This window comes from Neovison vison, chromosome 1 (genome assembly GCF_020171115.1).
Source record: "Neovison vison isolate M4711 chromosome 1, ASM_NN_V1, whole genome shotgun sequence".
Taxonomy (NCBI): domain Eukaryota; kingdom Metazoa; phylum Chordata; class Mammalia; order Carnivora; family Mustelidae; genus Neogale; species Neogale vison.
Window position 1 is genome coordinate 119,299,002 of NC_058091.1, and position 15,624 is coordinate 119,314,625.

At 56.2% G+C, this 15,624-nt stretch overlaps 4 protein-coding genes across 8 annotated transcripts in view; 2 read left to right on the top strand and 2 right to left on the bottom strand.

The window, feature by feature from the left end:
- Positions 1 to 14: 14 nt before the first annotated feature.
- HSD17B8 (hydroxysteroid 17-beta dehydrogenase 8) lies at positions 15 to 2,310 on the bottom strand. Of its 3 annotated transcripts, XM_044255489.1 has the most exons (9): positions 2,156 to 2,250; positions 1,753 to 1,970; positions 1,537 to 1,653; positions 1,310 to 1,402; positions 1,122 to 1,207; positions 922 to 1,006; positions 670 to 712; positions 398 to 472; positions 15 to 208 (listed from the first exon to the last, which is right to left on the bottom strand). In XM_044255489.1, exons 1-9 carry the CDS (start codon positions 2,199 to 2,201, stop codon positions 192 to 194), a joined length of 780 nt encoding a protein of 259 aa, XP_044111424.1. In that variant the 5' UTR covers positions 2,202 to 2,250; the 3' UTR covers positions 15 to 191. The 3 variants fall into 3 exon arrangements, with proteins under 3 accessions (XP_044111424.1, XP_044111426.1, XP_044111425.1); XM_044255491.1 differs by lacking the exon at positions 670 to 712 and having other exon boundaries at positions 2,156 to 2,310; XM_044255490.1 differs by lacking the exons at positions 670 to 712; positions 1,310 to 1,402 and having other exon boundaries at positions 2,156 to 2,272.
- Positions 2,311 to 2,426: 116 nt separating this feature from the next.
- Positions 2,427 to 6,142, bottom strand: SLC39A7 (solute carrier family 39 member 7). The gene is made up of 8 exons (XM_044255483.1): positions 5,934 to 6,142; positions 5,204 to 5,624; positions 4,944 to 5,112; positions 4,730 to 4,783; positions 4,426 to 4,590; positions 4,147 to 4,287; positions 3,740 to 3,936; positions 2,427 to 3,326 (listed from the first exon to the last, which is right to left on the bottom strand). Exons 2-8 carry the CDS (start codon positions 5,618 to 5,620, stop codon positions 3,054 to 3,056), a joined length of 1,416 nt encoding a protein of 471 aa, XP_044111418.1. The 5' UTR covers positions 5,621 to 5,624; positions 5,934 to 6,142; the 3' UTR covers positions 2,427 to 3,053.
- A 134-nt stretch (positions 6,143 to 6,276) lies between these two features.
- Positions 6,277 to 12,850, top strand: RXRB (retinoid X receptor beta). Of its 2 annotated transcripts, none has more exons than XM_044255482.1 (10): positions 6,277 to 6,630; positions 7,301 to 7,548; positions 8,059 to 8,215; positions 8,578 to 8,757; positions 9,819 to 9,991; positions 10,394 to 10,523; positions 10,721 to 10,853; positions 10,957 to 11,060; positions 11,366 to 11,471; positions 11,566 to 12,850. In XM_044255482.1, the coding sequence occupies exons 1-10, from the start codon at positions 6,396 to 6,398 to the stop codon at positions 11,711 to 11,713; spliced, it is 1,614 nt and encodes a 537-aa protein (XP_044111417.1). In that variant the 5' UTR covers positions 6,277 to 6,395; the 3' UTR covers positions 11,714 to 12,850. The 2 variants fall into 2 exon arrangements, with proteins under 2 accessions (XP_044111417.1, XP_044111416.1); XM_044255481.1 differs by having other exon boundaries at positions 6,298 to 6,630; positions 10,969 to 11,060.
- A 954-nt stretch (positions 12,851 to 13,804) lies between these two features.
- COL11A2 (collagen type XI alpha 2 chain) overlaps positions 13,805 to 15,624 on the top strand; it is a 29,123-nt gene continuing 27,303 nt past the window's right edge. The window contains exons 1-2 of one of the 2 annotated variants that reach the window (XM_044255458.1): positions 13,805 to 13,900; positions 14,189 to 14,336. In XM_044255458.1, coding sequence (XP_044111393.1) covers positions 14,255 to 14,336 — 82 coding nt within the window. In that variant the 5' untranslated portion in view covers positions 13,805 to 13,900; positions 14,189 to 14,254. Of the gene's footprint in view, positions 13,901 to 14,044; positions 14,337 to 15,624 lie in introns of those variants that run through there. The other variant, XM_044255466.1, reaches the window with a different exon arrangement.

Consider the following 15,624-nt stretch of genomic DNA (forward strand, 5'->3'; position numbering starts at 1 on the left):
AGAAGAACCGGAGGTGGCAGGGAAGAGGATTTGGAATTTATTAGGGTCACAAGCACCCCTGCCTCCCATATTCAGCATTTCAGAGCCATACACTGCCACCCCTTTTGTAGCCTGGGAACTCAGAGTCCTCATCAGCAGGAGGCCGGGTAGAGTGGTGGGGGAGTAAGCAGAGTCCAGGGTCCGTGAGGCAGTTACATGAAAAGACCTCCTGGGAGGGGCAGAAACATTTGGACAGATGCACAGGTGGAGACAAATGGGCTGGGGGGCGCCCACTTCGGTCCCATGCCTATGGGAACTTCTGCTGTTCCCTCAGTGGCTCCAGACTCCCTTTACTTGCTTTCTCTTATCATCTGGGTTCCACTACTCTTCCCTCTCCCTCCCCATGATGGCCTCATACCAGTGACTTCCACTGAGGCCCCTGTGATGTATCCACTGTCTTCAGACGCCAAGAATGCGACCACATCTGCCACATCTACAGGAATGGTGGGAAGAAGGCAGAATCCTACTCACTCTCATGGACCCAAAGTCTTCACCTCCTACCGGAACCCCTCCCCACCAACACACAAACTCCAACCACCAATCCTAGTGATATCCTCTCAGGTACCACAAATTCTGGGATCTCTTCATTCAGGCCCTTTCCCTAGGGTCTCCTCCTCATTCAGTGCTCACCCTCAGGATCCCCCATATGTCCCATCGGGATTATTCCAATCACCTGTAAGAAAATACTCATAAGTGGGTGAAAGTTTCTTTTACAGACTTTTTTTGTAGGCTGAGTCTATGACCCTTTTTTTGGTCTTCATTCCTTGTACACTTATTAAATATCTACTATTTGCCAGGCCCTGTGCCCAGATTCTCTTTGAAGCCCAGAGATGTTATGTTGGGTATCTGGAAGGATTCTGCCCTCGGTCCACAGCCTCCTACCTTGTCCAGCACTTTCTGTGGCACTTTCTGTGTCATGGGTGTTGTAATGAACCCTGGGAGGACAGAGTTACAGCGGATCCCATGTCTGTGGAAGGGAGAGTGGCTGCTGACTCTGGAAGAGGACTGAGTACTGACCTGCCTCCCATACCTCCCACATGCCTCAGCAAATCCCTCTGTACCCCCAGGGCTGTCTGACCAACCGTCCAAGCTCCCGAGCTGCAGTCTGGGTCAGCCCAATCACTCCGGCCTTGGATGCTGCGTAGTTTGTCTGTCCCATGTTCCCCACCTATAGATGAGTCAGAGATTTGGGATGAGTCAGGAGTCCCAAGGAGGGGCTCTCCTCTCTATGCCCAACTAGCTGGCTGACCTCATCCCAACTCAATCTGACCTTCCCTACGATGCTACTGATGTTGATGATGGACCCATGGCAACCACTGGACACCAGGGCTTGGGCTGCAGCCTGAGTGACTAGAAAGATGCCCTGGTGAGGAAAGAGTAACAAGGCAGAAAGGAGTGACAGTCCTTCCAGTAACAAGGCAGCTGGAGTGACAGTCTTCTTCCAGCTCCCTCCCCCAGGCTGGAGGAGCTAGAAGCCACAGGTTCAGAGGTCGCCACCTTGAGATTGACAGCTATGACTTTGTCCCAGTCATCCTCAGACATGCGGAGCAGAACCTCATCCCTGGTGATCCCCGCACAGGACACGACGACAGATGGCGGGCGAGAAAAGCAGGCCTATGGAAGGGGGCGGTTACACACCAAAACCCAAGTACAGCCGGGGGAATGGAGGCAACGTCGGCTTTTTAAAAGAGGGCGAGGTCCTGTCGCGTTCACCTGCACTTGTTCCAGCAGGCGCCTGACCGACCCGGCCTCAGACACGTCAGCCTGGAAGGCGGCGTGGGTGCCGCCGGGCGCCACCTCCTCGCTCCCCTGCCCGCCCAGCAGCCACACCGTCTCGCAGGCCGCCGCCCTGTCCAGGTCGCAAGCGGCCACAGTGGCCCCCTCTCTGGCCAGGCGCACACTGACTGCCCGGCCGATTCCGCTACCCGCGCCTGAGGTGGGAAAGAACACGCGGGAGGGGGGAAAAGGGGGGGTGGGCAGGGGTCAGAGGTCGACAGGGCGCAAAGTTAGTAAAATTTGGGCCGGGGGCTAGAGGTCACAGCGCCTGTAGACGCCGAGGGGGCGCCCCGATAACACTCCAGCACCCCAACCCGCCTAGGAGGACATTCCCCTCAACCTGTGACCAGGGCCAGCGCGGAGCGGAGCCTGAGCTGAGACGCCATGTCCGGCGGCGGGTGGGCGGGCACCCAGTACGGAGCCAATCCTAGCGCAGAGGGGGCGTGGCAAGAGCAAAGACGCGCCAATCTAAGCCAGGCCAGCGTTGGGCCATCTGCGGCCACCAGCGCAGGCTGACCTCCCACCGCGGGGCGTGGCCAGTCGCCACCACTTGGGAGCCTGGGGAGTGGGGAGACGAGGGGCCCTTATTCCAAAAAAGACAAAAGACCGCGTGTGGGGCGGAAGATCCGAGGACTTTATTTCCGGGCACCACCCCTACCTCTTGATTCAAACAGTGATATCAAAAGAATAGAAAAAAAAAAAAATCGGGCCAGGAGATTAGCAACCCACCTACCCCCTCAATCACTCCCAAATCAGGACACACGATTGATGTTTAACTGATGTACATCCCCGGCTCTTCCTGCTACCTGCTCTGTCCAGGGCTCTGGTCTTCCCTGAAGCTTCCACCAACAGGTGGGAGGGGTAGGCAGACCTTGGAAGAAGACTGTGTGTAGTAGCTTGGTCCTCGGAAAACACGTTGGGTAGGGCACACGGCATAGGCTGTCATCACCCTCTCTCTTTTCCAGCCTTCTTCATGGCCCCATTTAGCCCCCAAACCCAACAACACAGTCAGCACATGACTTACACGATGGTCCCTCTGACTTCTCACTCTCACTTCTGCAGCTCCTGTAACACTGCAAAATCCTGATGGCCCTAATGCCAAAGTCACCACTTCTCTAGGATACAATTTCCTTTGCCAGATGTCCCTGGTGAGGGCCCCCAACCTCCACAGACCCCTGACCTGGAGGACTTAGAGGCTAGAGGTTTGGGACTGGGGTGGGGACGGTTTACCCCACCTCTCACTCGAGGTGGGCTATCAGCACCATCATGGCAACTCCCCCCAGCAGCCCCAGCACCTCCAGAAGTGACTGCAATGGTGACGCCTCCCTCAACAGCTCAGGCAACACGGACACTGTTGCTATGTAGATAAAGCCACCTGCAGTGAATGGCAGAATCCAGCCAGGACCTGCACCACCAGCAACTTCACTGCCCACTGCCCCTCCTTCAGTTAGGAGGGCACAAGCTGTGCCTGCCAGCGCCCCTACTGCCGTCAGTAGTTGCAGACGCATCGCCTGGTGGGCAGAAAAGACAGAAAGGTACTCAGCAGCATCTAAAGATGATCAGCGGTTAGGCATGTTTGGTGGGGGTATAGGTACATATGGGCAGGGTGCATGTCTTGGAGAACTAAAGACTGAGGCAAAAAGAGGAGGATCTAGAATAGACACTTTCTGAAAAATCTTAAAATATCAAAGAGGTCCTACCTACAGACAGACTCTGAGTGAACAGGTCAAGGTGAAAGACCCTCATAAACCACTGAGATGGTTTGTAGACCACAACTGAAGAGACAGAATTTCTTCCCCCTCATTTCTGTTGTTCCTCACAGTACAGCTTATTTGGAACTAATGAGTGTTGATCATGGATTCTGGGTGGGTAAGCAGGAGGTAAAGAGTTTGAGGCAATCATGTCTGATGCACAAATCACCAACCTGCTTTTTGCTGCATCCAGACTGGACCAGGATGGCAAAGTCCCCGACTTCATGAGGCACTTCGTGTAGCAGGACGGTCATTGTAGTCAGGATCCCAAGCCCCCGACCTCCTCTAAATGAAGCACCAATGGCCAGACCATCTGTGAAGTTGTGTGCCAGGTCAGCAGCCAGATTCAGGTACCCTGATACACGTAGGTCTTGTACAAGCAGAAAGAAAGACAAAATAATTAGAGACATCTATCACTCCTAATTTCAGCCCTGGTCAGCCATTATCACATCTCCCCCCCAGAGATCACTTCACCACCCAGCCCCTTCACGTTTCCCGGACACCTGCCATCACCCACAATGCACATTCCATGTGAAACACAGTATCCCTGCCCAAGTTTATCAATAACTCTGTCCCTCACCTGAACCTCTTTTTTCTTGTCCAGAATTCTGAGGTCTCACTGGCCCATCTTTGAGCCCTGTGCTCCCTCCTCTCCTCTTCCGAGACCCAGCTGCTTCCTTTTCTTCTTCCTCTGAACTCTGTTTCTCCTTTGAAGTACACTCTGCAGGAAGGAGTTGGTAAAAGTGGAGAACAGAGACCTCCAAAAATGTCCTCAGAAAGGAAGTTCCCTCCCACCTAAGAGCCATAGAATAAGGGGATTCTAAGGCAGGCAAAATGCTTTTTAAGGGACGGGACTTACCCTGTTTTCCATGCCCATGACTTCCCTGTGTGTGACCATGAGCATGTCCATGTCCATGACTGTGTCCATGACCTCCTTTCACATGTCTCACAAATTTCTCCACCACAAGAAAGGCAACAATTCCACTGAGGACCCACAGTCCCACAGACAGAATGGGGCCCTGGCCTGGAAATAGAGGCATTGAGACATTAAGGGAGATGATGTAATCAGATTCCAGACTCCTCTCCCCCAAGTGCAGGAGGAGAAGAGGGAGGCAAAGACCTTCCCCAACATCCCAACACATCTTCATCCACTCCTTCCTCACCACTGTGAGAGTGTCCATGTCCAGGCTGCTCCAGAGAGTGGTGAGAATGAGGTTCTAGAGAAAGGGAGAGGAGATGTCAAATGAGAGAATACCCTGGCCAACTGGCATGCATTTGGGGGAATACTGGATAGTAAGAGATGAAAAAAGGGCAAAGAACCCTTCTGCCTAAAGAACAAAACAGTAAGATTTACAATAGTGGCCAAAGATCACTTACCCAGTGCATGAGGGATGAGGTGCAGAAAGGCATCTCCTAAGAGCCCACCTGAAGCAAAACTGAGCAAGATCTGGAGCAGAGAGCGGTGCCGGGGGGAGTTTGATTCCACAGGGATAAGGAAGAGGACAAAAAATGGAGCTGCAGAGATCAGAACGGTGGCCCCCAGTGCCTGGTGAGGGAGAGAGTCGGGGGTCAAGTGGTGCGGGGTTTCCTAAAAATCCAGAACCAGCCCCTCTCTCCCCCATCCCCTGGGGACTCACATAGGCCCAGAGAGTGACAGTGTCCAGGTCCTGCTTGATGCCTGGAGCCCCAGACTCCCCATGGCCTCCATGGCTGTGCTCATGGTCATGTCCATGTCCTCTGTGGTAGAGGCTCTCATGTGATTGGCCATGGCCATGGCCATGGCCATGGTGCAAATCCTCATGTGAATGTCCATGTTCGTGACCGTGGGTATGCCCGTGCCAGATGCTCTCGTGAGTGTGGCCATGGCCATGGGCATGACTGTGTCCATGGTGGAAATCCTCATGTGAGCGCCTGTGGCTGTGGCCATGGAAGTCCTCGTGCAGGTCCTCGTGCAGGTCGCCATGACCCCCGTGTCCGGCCACTAGCAGCCCCAAGGCCGCCCAGGTCAGCAGTCCCACGGACACCCAGTGGGGGGCCCCCTGGCCTCTGGCCATCACGCTGACCAGAGGGACAGAGACAGTGACTCCACCTGACCCTCAACTCTACACCTATGAGGTGTCAGTTTTACTCCGTTCGTGCCCTCCGTCCACTTCTAAGGACCGCTACCACATTCCGCTGTTCCCACCCACATTGTTCCCAAGACTCGATCTCTTTATCTCAATCCCCCTCCCGGATATAGGGCCCCCGGCACACCGCTCTAGGCTTTGATTCTCTACTTTACGGACTCTCTGGGCCCTAGTCTCTATGATCCACTAGGTAGTGGAAAAGGTCTGGAAAGGACGGTAGAGTAAAGCAGGGAATTCTCACCGGCTTCGGGAATCCTCTCCTTTCCCGGTTTGCTCGGACGTGGCAGTCCAGCCTCTGGCTCCCGCGAGAACAGGAAGTTCCGTCCCACCTCAGTCCCAATACCTTTACCAATATGGCGGCACTCGGGTGGCGGCCCAGCCGACTGCTCTGGCGCGCATGCGCGGGCGTGGAGGTTATTTGAGGGAAGGCTGGGCGAGGCCGGCTAACAGGGCCTAGGAGACCGCCTCCTCCGTTTCCAACTAGACGAGGGGGCGGGAACTAGCGCGGAGACTTCCCGTCTATACCAAGATGGCTGCCATGTCGGTGCTGTCATTTTGGTACAGAGCAGAGCGAAGCGCTTAATTTGACCCGGTTAAGCCCAGAGTCTTCTCCTCTGGGGCTTCCTCGTGCTCAGCTAGTCCCCTGGTCAATACTTGGGAATCCCTGGTACCTCTTTGGTATCCTTGCACTCAGCCAAGAATCATGTCTTGGGCTGCTCGCCCGCCCTTCGTCCCCGAGCGGCATGCCGCAGGGCAGTGTGGGCCGGTGGGGGTGCGAAAAGAAATGCATTGTGGGGTCGCCTCCCGGTGGCGGCGGCGACGGCCCTGGCTGGATCCCGCAGCGGCGGCGGCGGCGGCGGCAGCAGCCGGAGAACAACAAACCCCGGAGCCGGAGCCGGGGGAGGCTGGACGGGACGGGATGGGCGACAGCGGGCGGGGTGAGTGTCCTAGCGGACGGACAGGCGAACCAGTGACCGCGTTATCTGCGACCCCTCCCCCCCGTCCCCTGGCGCGCTTTCCCTGGCGCTCCCGCCCCCTTGTTTGTAAACATGCGTCCCCTCCCTCCCGGGGGCCTTAGCGCCCTCCTCCCCGGGGCGGGGCGGGGAGGGGGAAGCTTCCGCCCTCCCAGCTGTGGCTGTTTGAGGCCCTGCAATCTGGAGGTCCGGGGCGTGGGACACGAGTCCTTGAGTTTGGGGACTCTGGACGTTTGAAGGCAGATCCTGCGTCCTAGGAGGGGTCTCCTCCGCCTCTTTTCCTTGTACAGTCCGGCTACAAGCTGGGAATGGAGGGGCCGTCAGTTCCACCCCACGTGCTGCCCCACCCACATAAGACATGTCTGGCTTGGGGTGACCAAATGCATTGCGTGGAATTCTCCCTCGCGTGATCTAGCCTGTCTTTTGTCCACCCCCTCCTCTCACCACAATTAGGAGTTAAACTGTTGTTTGACAACAGGGTGTTTCTGGACATGAGGATGAGTGGAATGGGTTGGGGTGGGGTGCGGTGGGGGATTAGAGAATTAAAGTCTCCAACTGGATGACCTAAGACTCATTTTCTCTTTTTTGTCTTTCTGTCTGTGTGTCTCTGTGCCTGTGTGTACCCCTCCCTCAGACTCCCGAAGCCCAGACAGTTCCTCCCCAAATCCCCTTCCCCAGGGGGCCCCTCCCTCTTCTCCTCCCGGGCTACCCCTACCCCCTTCAGCAGCCTCCTCCCTTGGAGGCTCTGGGGCCCCACCCCCGCCCCCGATGCCACCTCCCCCACTGGGCTCCCCTTTCCCTGTCATCAGCTCTTCCATGGGGTCCCCTGGTCTGCCCCCTCCAGCTCCCCCAGGATTCTCCGGGCCTGTCAGCAGTCCCCAGGTGAGAGGTCATGGCTCACTGACTGCCTCTCCACTTTCATTTCCTTGTTTTCCTTGTGACACCAGATCCTTGTGTGAACTTCCCCATGGCCCACTGACCTTCCAGTCCTCTAATCCTGGCAGGCCTGTGGTCCTTGTGAGACCCCTTGCCCTTCCTGAGGTGACTGATCTTTCAGTGCATGCTTCCTCCCCAGCCCTGTAAAAGAACCTTGATATTCTGATGTCCCTTTCATTTATCAGGGTTTTTTGCCTTTTTGTCCCATCTGCCATCCTGAGATACTTGCCCTTCAGGGCTTCTGTATTGCACAATTTCAGGGAGAATTGTATGCCTAATGTCTTTGGGATTGTGCTCCAGGGGTTCCCCTTCACGTAGACTGCAGTGTAAATAATGTCCTCTGTAATGTGCAATGCAGGGCCCTGCCTAGATGGTAAGGGATGATTTCCATGACCTCTGAGAGATTCTCCTTCCCAATGAGTCTCCCTGTGACTTCCCTATTTCCCCCTATCCCAGATTAACTCAACAGTGTCGCTCCCTGGGGGTGGGTCTGGCCCACCTGAAGATGTGAAGCCACCAGTCTTAGGGGTTCGGGGCCTGCACTGTCCACCCCCTCCAGGTGGCCCTGGGGCTGGCAAACGGCTATGTGCAATCTGCGGGGACCGAAGCTCAGGTATGGGGCTCAGAGGATGACCAGAGAGGAAGAAAGAGAGTTTCTGACATTTACCATCACTTGTGGGATTCCCAGGGGCTCACGGGGTTGCACTGGAGCAGGTGGGTGGGGGGAAGCCTGGTGATAGGTAAGGGACCTGAAGCTCAAATATGGGATGGGGCATGGTCAGAGGAAAGAGGAGGTTGGTATAGGGTTTTGAACAGTGAGCAATGAGGAGAACCCTCATGTCTGGGTCCTCCATCTCTGGATTTGGTAAACACACAATGGATTTAAGCTAAGTTTGCTGGGGGGAAGTTGGCAAGAGACTTAATGGTGAGGGATCTACGTGCAGCCTTGTTGGTTCTATTCCCCTTGCCTTCTAGGCAAACACTATGGGGTTTACAGCTGTGAGGGCTGCAAAGGCTTCTTCAAGCGCACCATCCGTAAGGACCTGACCTACTCATGCCGGGACAACAAGGACTGCACCGTGGACAAGCGCCAGCGAAACCGCTGTCAGTACTGCCGCTATCAGAAGTGCCTGGCCACCGGCATGAAGAGAGAGGGTAAGGGCCTGCATCAGCCAAGCTTTCTGGGCTACCTTATGGGAAAGGAGGGAGGAGGTGGAGGGAGGCTGCAGAAAACCCCTAGACTATACCTCTCAGGGGGACTGGACTGTTCTCTCTCCTCCTCTAGAGGGCGATATTTGATTTCTCTCTCCCCTCATCAGCTCTTGTCCCTGAGTTTCCTTCTTAAAGGGGGTACTCCTCTGTTGCCTGCTCCTTTGACCCCTACCCTCCCTCCTGCTAGGGTAGGCTAACATTGCCTGAGCCACAGTGGGCTTCTCTGTCTCCCCTTCAGTTACCTGAATAGTCCCTCCTCCTTGATACAGTGGTTGCTTATCTATGGTTCTTCCTCCAAAGTCTGGGACTCTACTCTCTTAAGTTATAGACTTTCCTGAAGACCTCAGGGATGCCTTCCTTTTCTTTATCTTCTTAAGTGTGATTCTGGAATTTTCAGACACTTTGGAGCATCTTGGTCAAATCCCTCCTTTTAGAGAAGATGAGCCTGAGGCCTGGTCTTCCTAAGGTCATGTAACAAAGTGGGGATCAGAACCCATCCTTGAAGACCCAGGCCAGTGATCCTTTCACTGCCTCTTAGTTGAATCAGAAGAGCGTCAGATTTGCAGTTAGGCACACATGGATTTAGATGGATGACTTACTGTGTATTATGTGAACTTAGACAAGCTATCTAACTCTCCAAGCCCTACAGTCTTCATCTTTAATAACAGAGATAAGAGCTCACAGGATTTTCACAATAATTGGGGGAATATTAAAATGTGTTTTCATGTTTTTTAGCATGTAGTTGGTCCTCAGTTTAAATGTTAACTTTCTCCCTAATCCTTTACCGTCCCTTCCCGTCCTCTTCCTTGGTTTATTTATCTGCCCTTTTATAACCCCTGCTTCCAGACTGCCCCTGGTCCCCTGTTGCTAGTGACTTCCCCAATTCCTATAAATATTTCCTAAGGGCCATGAGAACCTTGATAAGGCCCTAAGGACATTTCAGAACCCCTTACCGCTGACTATTGACTTTCCCCTTTTTCTTTTCCTCCTCTTCCCACCCCCAGCGGTACAGGAGGAGCGTCAGCGGGGGAAGGACAAGGACGGGGATGGGGAGGGGGCTGGGGGAGCCCCCGAGGAGATGCCTGTGGACAGGATCCTGGAGGCAGAGCTTGCTGTGGAGCAGAAGAGTGACCAGGGCGTTGAGGGTCCTGGGGGAACCGGGGGTAGCGGCAGCAGCGTGAGTGATGGGGTCAATCCAGTCTCTTTCTTGATGGGGGGTGGGGGAGTGGGAGTCTAGGTTGGTTCTGTTTCCCTCTCCTCTCCCTTTCCCTCCCAACCCTCCCCTCCAAAACTGCCTGGGACTGGAAGTGCTGCCAAACAAGGTCTCTCAAACATCCGAGGTGGGTGTGATAGTTTTCTCTGTCCCCATCCCAAAACAACCCAGTGGTGGAACCACAGGCAAGTTCTAAATGCATAATTGTTTTCACGAATGCCAGAGGAGAAGCCTGACTTACAAGGATTGGTTCAGATGGTTTTGAAGGGAGACTCCTTTAAGGAGGTGATGTCAGAAACCTCTTACAAGGGGGGCTTCCACTGTACCTTCAGACCTTCCATAACTCTTACCCCCCATCCCCCGCAGCCAAATGACCCTGTGACTAACATCTGTCAGGCAGCTGACAAACAGCTATTCACGCTTGTTGAGTGGGCGAAGAGGATCCCACACTTTTCCTCCTTGCCTCTGGATGACCAGGTCATATTGCTCCGGGCAGGTCAGTGACCTTGGATCCCCCTGAGCTCTTGACATATGACCCCTACTTCACCTTCTGACCTTCAGTGACCCTAGTGCATACTTATATACCACGGGGCCCAAGCTCATTGACCTCACCACTTCTTCTTCTCTTCCCCTGATATGCTTTGAATCCCATGGTCTGATCTCTGGCTCCTGACCCTTGCTGCCCCAACCCAGGCTGGAATGAGCTCCTCATTGCTTCCTTCTCCCACCGATCCATTGATGTCCGAGATGGCATCCTCCTCGCCACAGGTCTTCATGTGCACCGCAACTCTGCCCATTCTGCAGGCGTGGGAGCCATCTTCGATCGGTCAGTGGCCCTCGGCTGGGCTGGCCTGTAGGTAGAGGGGGTGGGGCTATAGGCTGGTCCGTGTCCAAGGCTGGCTGAGCTGTGACCTTTGAGTGACCTGCAGGTCCCTCTCCAGGGTGCTGACAGAGCTAGTGTCCAAAATGCGTGACATGAGGATGGACAAGACAGAGCTTGGCTGCCTGAGGGCAATCATTCTGTTCAATCCAGGTAAGAGGAGGATCACCCCTATCTCTCAAGACCAAGGCAACCTTGGAGCCTCCTCTTCTCCAGAGACTCCTAAGTTACCCAGCTATTCCCCTCAACCTGGCAATCTCCCAGCTGACCAAGAAAAAATCCACTGATACGCTCCCATTTGACCCCATTCCATAACTTGCCCTGCTTCCCTTGCCAGGCATCTGGTAAAGGGCCAGTAGGTGGGGCCCAGAAGGGACATTGTGTGGGCTGCATCTCCACATTTGTTCTGACTTGATTTGTCTTCCTTCTTCTTCCCCCTCTTTTCCCTGCCATCCCAGATGCCAAGGGCCTCTCCAATCCTAGCGAGGTGGAGGTTCTGCGGGAGAAAGTGTACGCATCACTGGAGACCTATTGCAAGCAGAAGTACCCTGAGCAGCAGGGACGGTGAGAAGGAGCTGTGGGGGTGAGGGGTTGGATGCCATGAGGGTGTGTTCAGGGCCCTTGTGGTTCCAGCTATCTTCTCCTGCCTCTCCCTCAGGTTTGCCAAGCTGCTGCTACGTCTTCCTGCCCTCAGGTCCATCGGCCTTAAGTGTCTAGAGCATCTGTTTTTCTTCAAGCTCATTGGAGACACCCCCATTGACACCTTCCTCATGGAGATGCTTGAGGCTCCCCACCAGCTGGCCTGAGCCCAGACCCAAATGTGGTGCTCCTCACCTGAGGAGTACGCATCCGAGGGGGACTCTGGCCTTGGGGCATGGTGAGGAGGGGCCATGCCCTAGAATCTCGGTGGGGTGAGGTGTAGAGGGCACAGCTGAGACCTCCAAGAGGATCCATAAACCCTCCAGGGGGTTTGCGTGATATCCCAAGTCAGAGGGGACCCCAGATCCTTGTGAGGGCTGGACCTCTCTCTTCAGTGGCCTTGAGTCTCTGAATTTGTCTGGGTCTGCCATGATTTGGGGTGATTTCTCACCCCCTGCCTGGAACGATCTCTCCTTCCCCCAGCACAAAGCACTGGCCTTGCTCACAGGACCTTGCTTCCTTCTCATCTTGCCTCACTTAGCTACCCATGCGAAGAGAGAAAATGGGAATTCGTTCAGAGATGGATATTGGGGGGCAGGCCCCCCAAACTGGTGGACATGGGAGTAGTGCTCTGACAGGCCTTCCTTGAGGCCTTGCCAGCCTCGACAGTAGCCTGGCAGGTGGGGGCTACTCTGGAAGAGGGAGGGGCCCTGTCACTGTCTCCTGTCCAGAGTCCCTCTCACACTTCACCTCCTGCTGCAATCAGACTGAAAAATAAAAAGATGGTGGTGGTTAAGGGGTGGGTGGAGATGTAGGAACCCATCTGCTATTTTTAATTTCCTCTGAGGATAGAGATTTGCAGTTAGACTCAAAGAAGTACTGTACTTTCCCAGGTTGACTAAGAAATGCCAGTGGTGGAGGTGGTGTTTGGGAAAGGGTGGGCCCTGGAGATGGTCTGTCCCCAGGGCCCTTCAAGCACTGGCCTTCCCAACCCCTTCCCCCACAGTTTCTTGTCTAACTAGGGGAAGGGGCCTGGGGTGTGCTGGCAGGGTGGGGTGGGGATGGTTTGGTGAGTAGTCCTCAGGCCCTTCCCTTCACAGCCCTCCCCCAGACCTGGGCACACACAGTGTGGCCTGGGGGACACAAAACCCTGGCCTGAGAATTGAGGGGGGATGGTCAGCCTGCAGAGATGGCCTGCTGGGGCTGCATGACTTTTGCCCTGCAGCTCTTCTCTCTGGGGTTCCTTTCCCTTCTCTTTCACTCACACATAAAATAGCTTTCAAATTAAATCGCTGTTTTCTGGACTGAGGTAACTGTATTGGCCGCGCGCATGGGGTGTTATCCGGTCGGGAGCTTCGAACGCGCTCCCTTGACGCCGCCGCCGAGGTTCCCTGGGGCCCGAGAGGCGGGCACAGGGTGGGGGACACAAGGCGCGCTTTGTCGGGGAGGGGGGAAGAGGGTGTGCCAGCCTGGGGGCGGGGCCGGCTGGAGGAGGAAGAGGGGGGCAGCTGATTCTCAAAGGCGCCTTGTTCGCTTGCGCCCTCCTAGCGCCAGTGGGCGGCGGCGCCTGGGCTCGCTCCTGTCTTCTCCCGCCGCACCGCGGGCTCCGGGCAGACCGGGCGCCGTGCCCGTCCGTGGGGGCTCACCGGGCGCTGAGCGCCCTGGCCTCCTCCGTCCTTGCTCGCCCAGAGGCGGCCTCTCGTCCCTGAGTAACCCTGTTTCCCTGCGCTCTTCCAACGAGCTTCGACGGCCCCCTCATCTCCCCGCTGGGTCCCTTGCCACCTGGGCTTCCGGATTCCCTGACCTCCTTCCCCCACCCCCCGTTTTCATCTCCTTGGACCTGATAGCCTGCGTGTGTCGGGCTGTCCAGTCTCTGGCGGTATCTGTCCCCACTCCGGGTCCCTCTGCCTCCCCTGTAACCACCTGCCCCCCCCCCGCCCCGCCCCTTGCAGCCGTCGGGTAGCAGGTTCCCAGTCGCTATCTATAGCCTAGTCTATAAATACCCCCGCCCCAGGCCGGCTCTGTAATTACACTGGGCTGGGCGAGGGGAAGTAATTATGGAGACCTGATGGGGGGGAGGTAGAGACCCCCCCCCAGGCCCGCCTCTCCCCTCCCACTGTGCCCTAAGTCCCTCCCAGGACAGCTGAAAAGGGGCTCTAGGCCCTCAGGTGGGAGGGAGTTGGGGTGGGGGCTTTGACTGGACCCCTGAGGCCTAGAAAAGGAAGCGGCAAGGGAAGAGATATCGGGGTTCCCGAAAAGGTAGTCTTGGGTACAGTCCATTCAGTCTGCAAGGAGCAGGGGAGAGCAGTCCGAGGGTCAGCGAAGGAGGGCTCCCGTCCTCCCACCCCAACCAGGTGGAGACCGAGGGTGGGGTTTCCCCTCGGTGGCTGTGGGCGGGCGGCTGGAGGCGGGGGCTGGGCTGGGCTGGGACGGGGGCGGGGGCGGGGTGGGGGCTCTGGGCCGCCGGGGTGGCCGGGGACACACAGGAGCGGCGGCCACCGAGGAAGGAGTGGCGCCAGAGCCCCGACGGGCGCCCGGTTGCATGGAGGTGGGCCGCTGAGAGCTGTCGCTACCCGACAGCCCCTGACCTTCGCGGGACCCCAGCGTCCGAGGCTCAGAGCCTGCTTTTTCTCTCTTGTCAGCTTTGGGGCGTTCTGCGCCTCTGACCGCCCGTAGGTCCCTGGGACCCGGTGTTCGGGTCGCCAGCCATGGAGCGATGCAGCCGCTGCCATCGCCTCCTCCTGCTGGTACCGCTAGTGCTGGGGCTTAGCGCGGTCCCCGCCAGGGCAGGTAAGAGGAGTCCCTGACGCCTGCGTCCTCGGAGTCAGGCTCCAGCTCTCAGTATCCCCCTGGGTAGGGGACAGCTGATGCCTAGGGCAGAGCTTCTAAATCCAAGAAGGGGATTTGGGGGGCTAAGGGCCCTGGGTGGAGGGCAGGTCACCTGGGTCCCTGGGAACCAAGGTAGGGGGAATCTCTTTGCCTCCTTGTAGGGACTGGGAGAGGGCAGGTAAGGCTGAAAGGTGAAGGCTCACCTTAAAGAATGGGACTGGGTGCTGGGGGTTCTCCAGGGAGAGCCGAAGGTGTGCCCAGGTCCTGCAGATGGTGGGATGGGGAGGCAGATGTCAGTATTGATGGGTGAGCATTGTGTGTATGTCTTCTAGGCTTTTCTATCTATATGTTTGGGGTGAGAGGGGAGCATCTGTGGGTCAGCGCAGAGCCTAGTAGGTAGAGAAAGAAGGGACCCCTGGACTATTTGTCCCACTGGCTTCCCGGATAGCATCCCCTTCCCCCTCCCTGTGCCCTCGATGCTGCCACGCGGCTGGCTCTGGGGAGCACTGGGGCTGGCTGCCAACAGGACGGCCGCTGGACAGGCTGGGATCAGGTGTCTGAGGCAGGAGCCAACTCTTTGCATTCCTGCCCCACCCCTCCCCCTCTGGCCAGCGGGGCTCCCCTGGGACCCTGGTGTCCACAACCCCAATCTTTTCCTTCTTTTTCCCAGGATCCAGAAGTCCTGGCGCCTAGGAAAGGGATTTGATGCTGGAGAGGAGGGGGCTGGGAGTACCTGGGTTCTAGGCAGGCAGGAACAAGCCTCCCACTCCTGGCAACACTGAAGGCTGATTTGCATATAACTCTACTATTCATTTCTTCTTCGTTCTGGAGAGAAAATGGTCAGAAGAGCAGCATAAAGGATTTAGATTAGATCACAGAAAGAGGAACTTCCATGATACGAGGAGCATGAGGCTGAGGGACAGGAAATGGAAGTGTGCCATGTCTGTGGACTCTTGGAGCCTTTTTCAAGAAGGAAAGGAATCCTCTAGCATGGAGATGGGGGATGGTTAAGATGACTGTCTTTTATTTTGGGGCTGAGTGGCTAGAGATGGGACTCTATAGGGAAATGGGCTGGTGTGGAATTCATAGGAGTAAAAAAAAGTGGGGGTATTCGGGGACCAAAGATAGAGTGTAGGTGGGGTGATGGGGCTGCCTGAGAGGAGCCTGTGGGGCAGACCAAGGCCAGAGTCAGTGGGCACATATGTGGCCTGAGGTGGGCAGACCTGTGGGTAGGTTGTCTATAGGATGG

Coding starts and splice junctions, on each gene's coding strand:
- HSD17B8 (XM_044255491.1), bottom strand. CDS start 2,201: ATGGCGTCTCAGCTCAGGCTCCGCTCCGCGCTGGCCCTGGTCACAG. Junction 473..921: donor CACAGAAAGTGCTGGACAAG/GTAGGAGGCTGT, acceptor CCATTCCTGTAG/ATGTGGCAGATGTGGTCGCA. Junction 209..397: donor GGCCTCAGTGGAAGTCACTG/GTATGAGGCCAT, acceptor TGCCCCTCCCAG/GAGGTCTTTTCATGTAACTG.
- SLC39A7 (XM_044255483.1), bottom strand. CDS start 5,620: ATGGCCAGAGGCCAGGGGGCCCCCCACTGGGTGTCCGTGGGACTGCTG. Junction 4,784..4,943: donor CCTCATCCCTCATGCACTGG/GTAAGTGATCTT, acceptor CCCTTTCTCTAG/AACCTCATTCTCACCACTCT. Junction 3,937..4,146: donor ACAAGAAAAAAGAGGTTCAG/GTGAGGGACAGA, acceptor TGCTTGTACAAG/ACCTACGTGTATCAGGGTAC.
- RXRB (XM_044255482.1), top strand. CDS start 6,396: ATGTCTTGGGCTGCTCGCCCGCCCTTCGTCCCCGAGCGGCATGCCGCA. Junction 10,854..10,956: donor GTGGGAGCCATCTTCGATCG/GTCAGTGGCCCT, acceptor AGTGACCTGCAG/GTCCCTCTCCAGGGTGCTGA. Junction 11,472..11,565: donor TACCCTGAGCAGCAGGGACG/GTGAGAAGGAGC, acceptor CCTCTCCCTCAG/GTTTGCCAAGCTGCTGCTAC.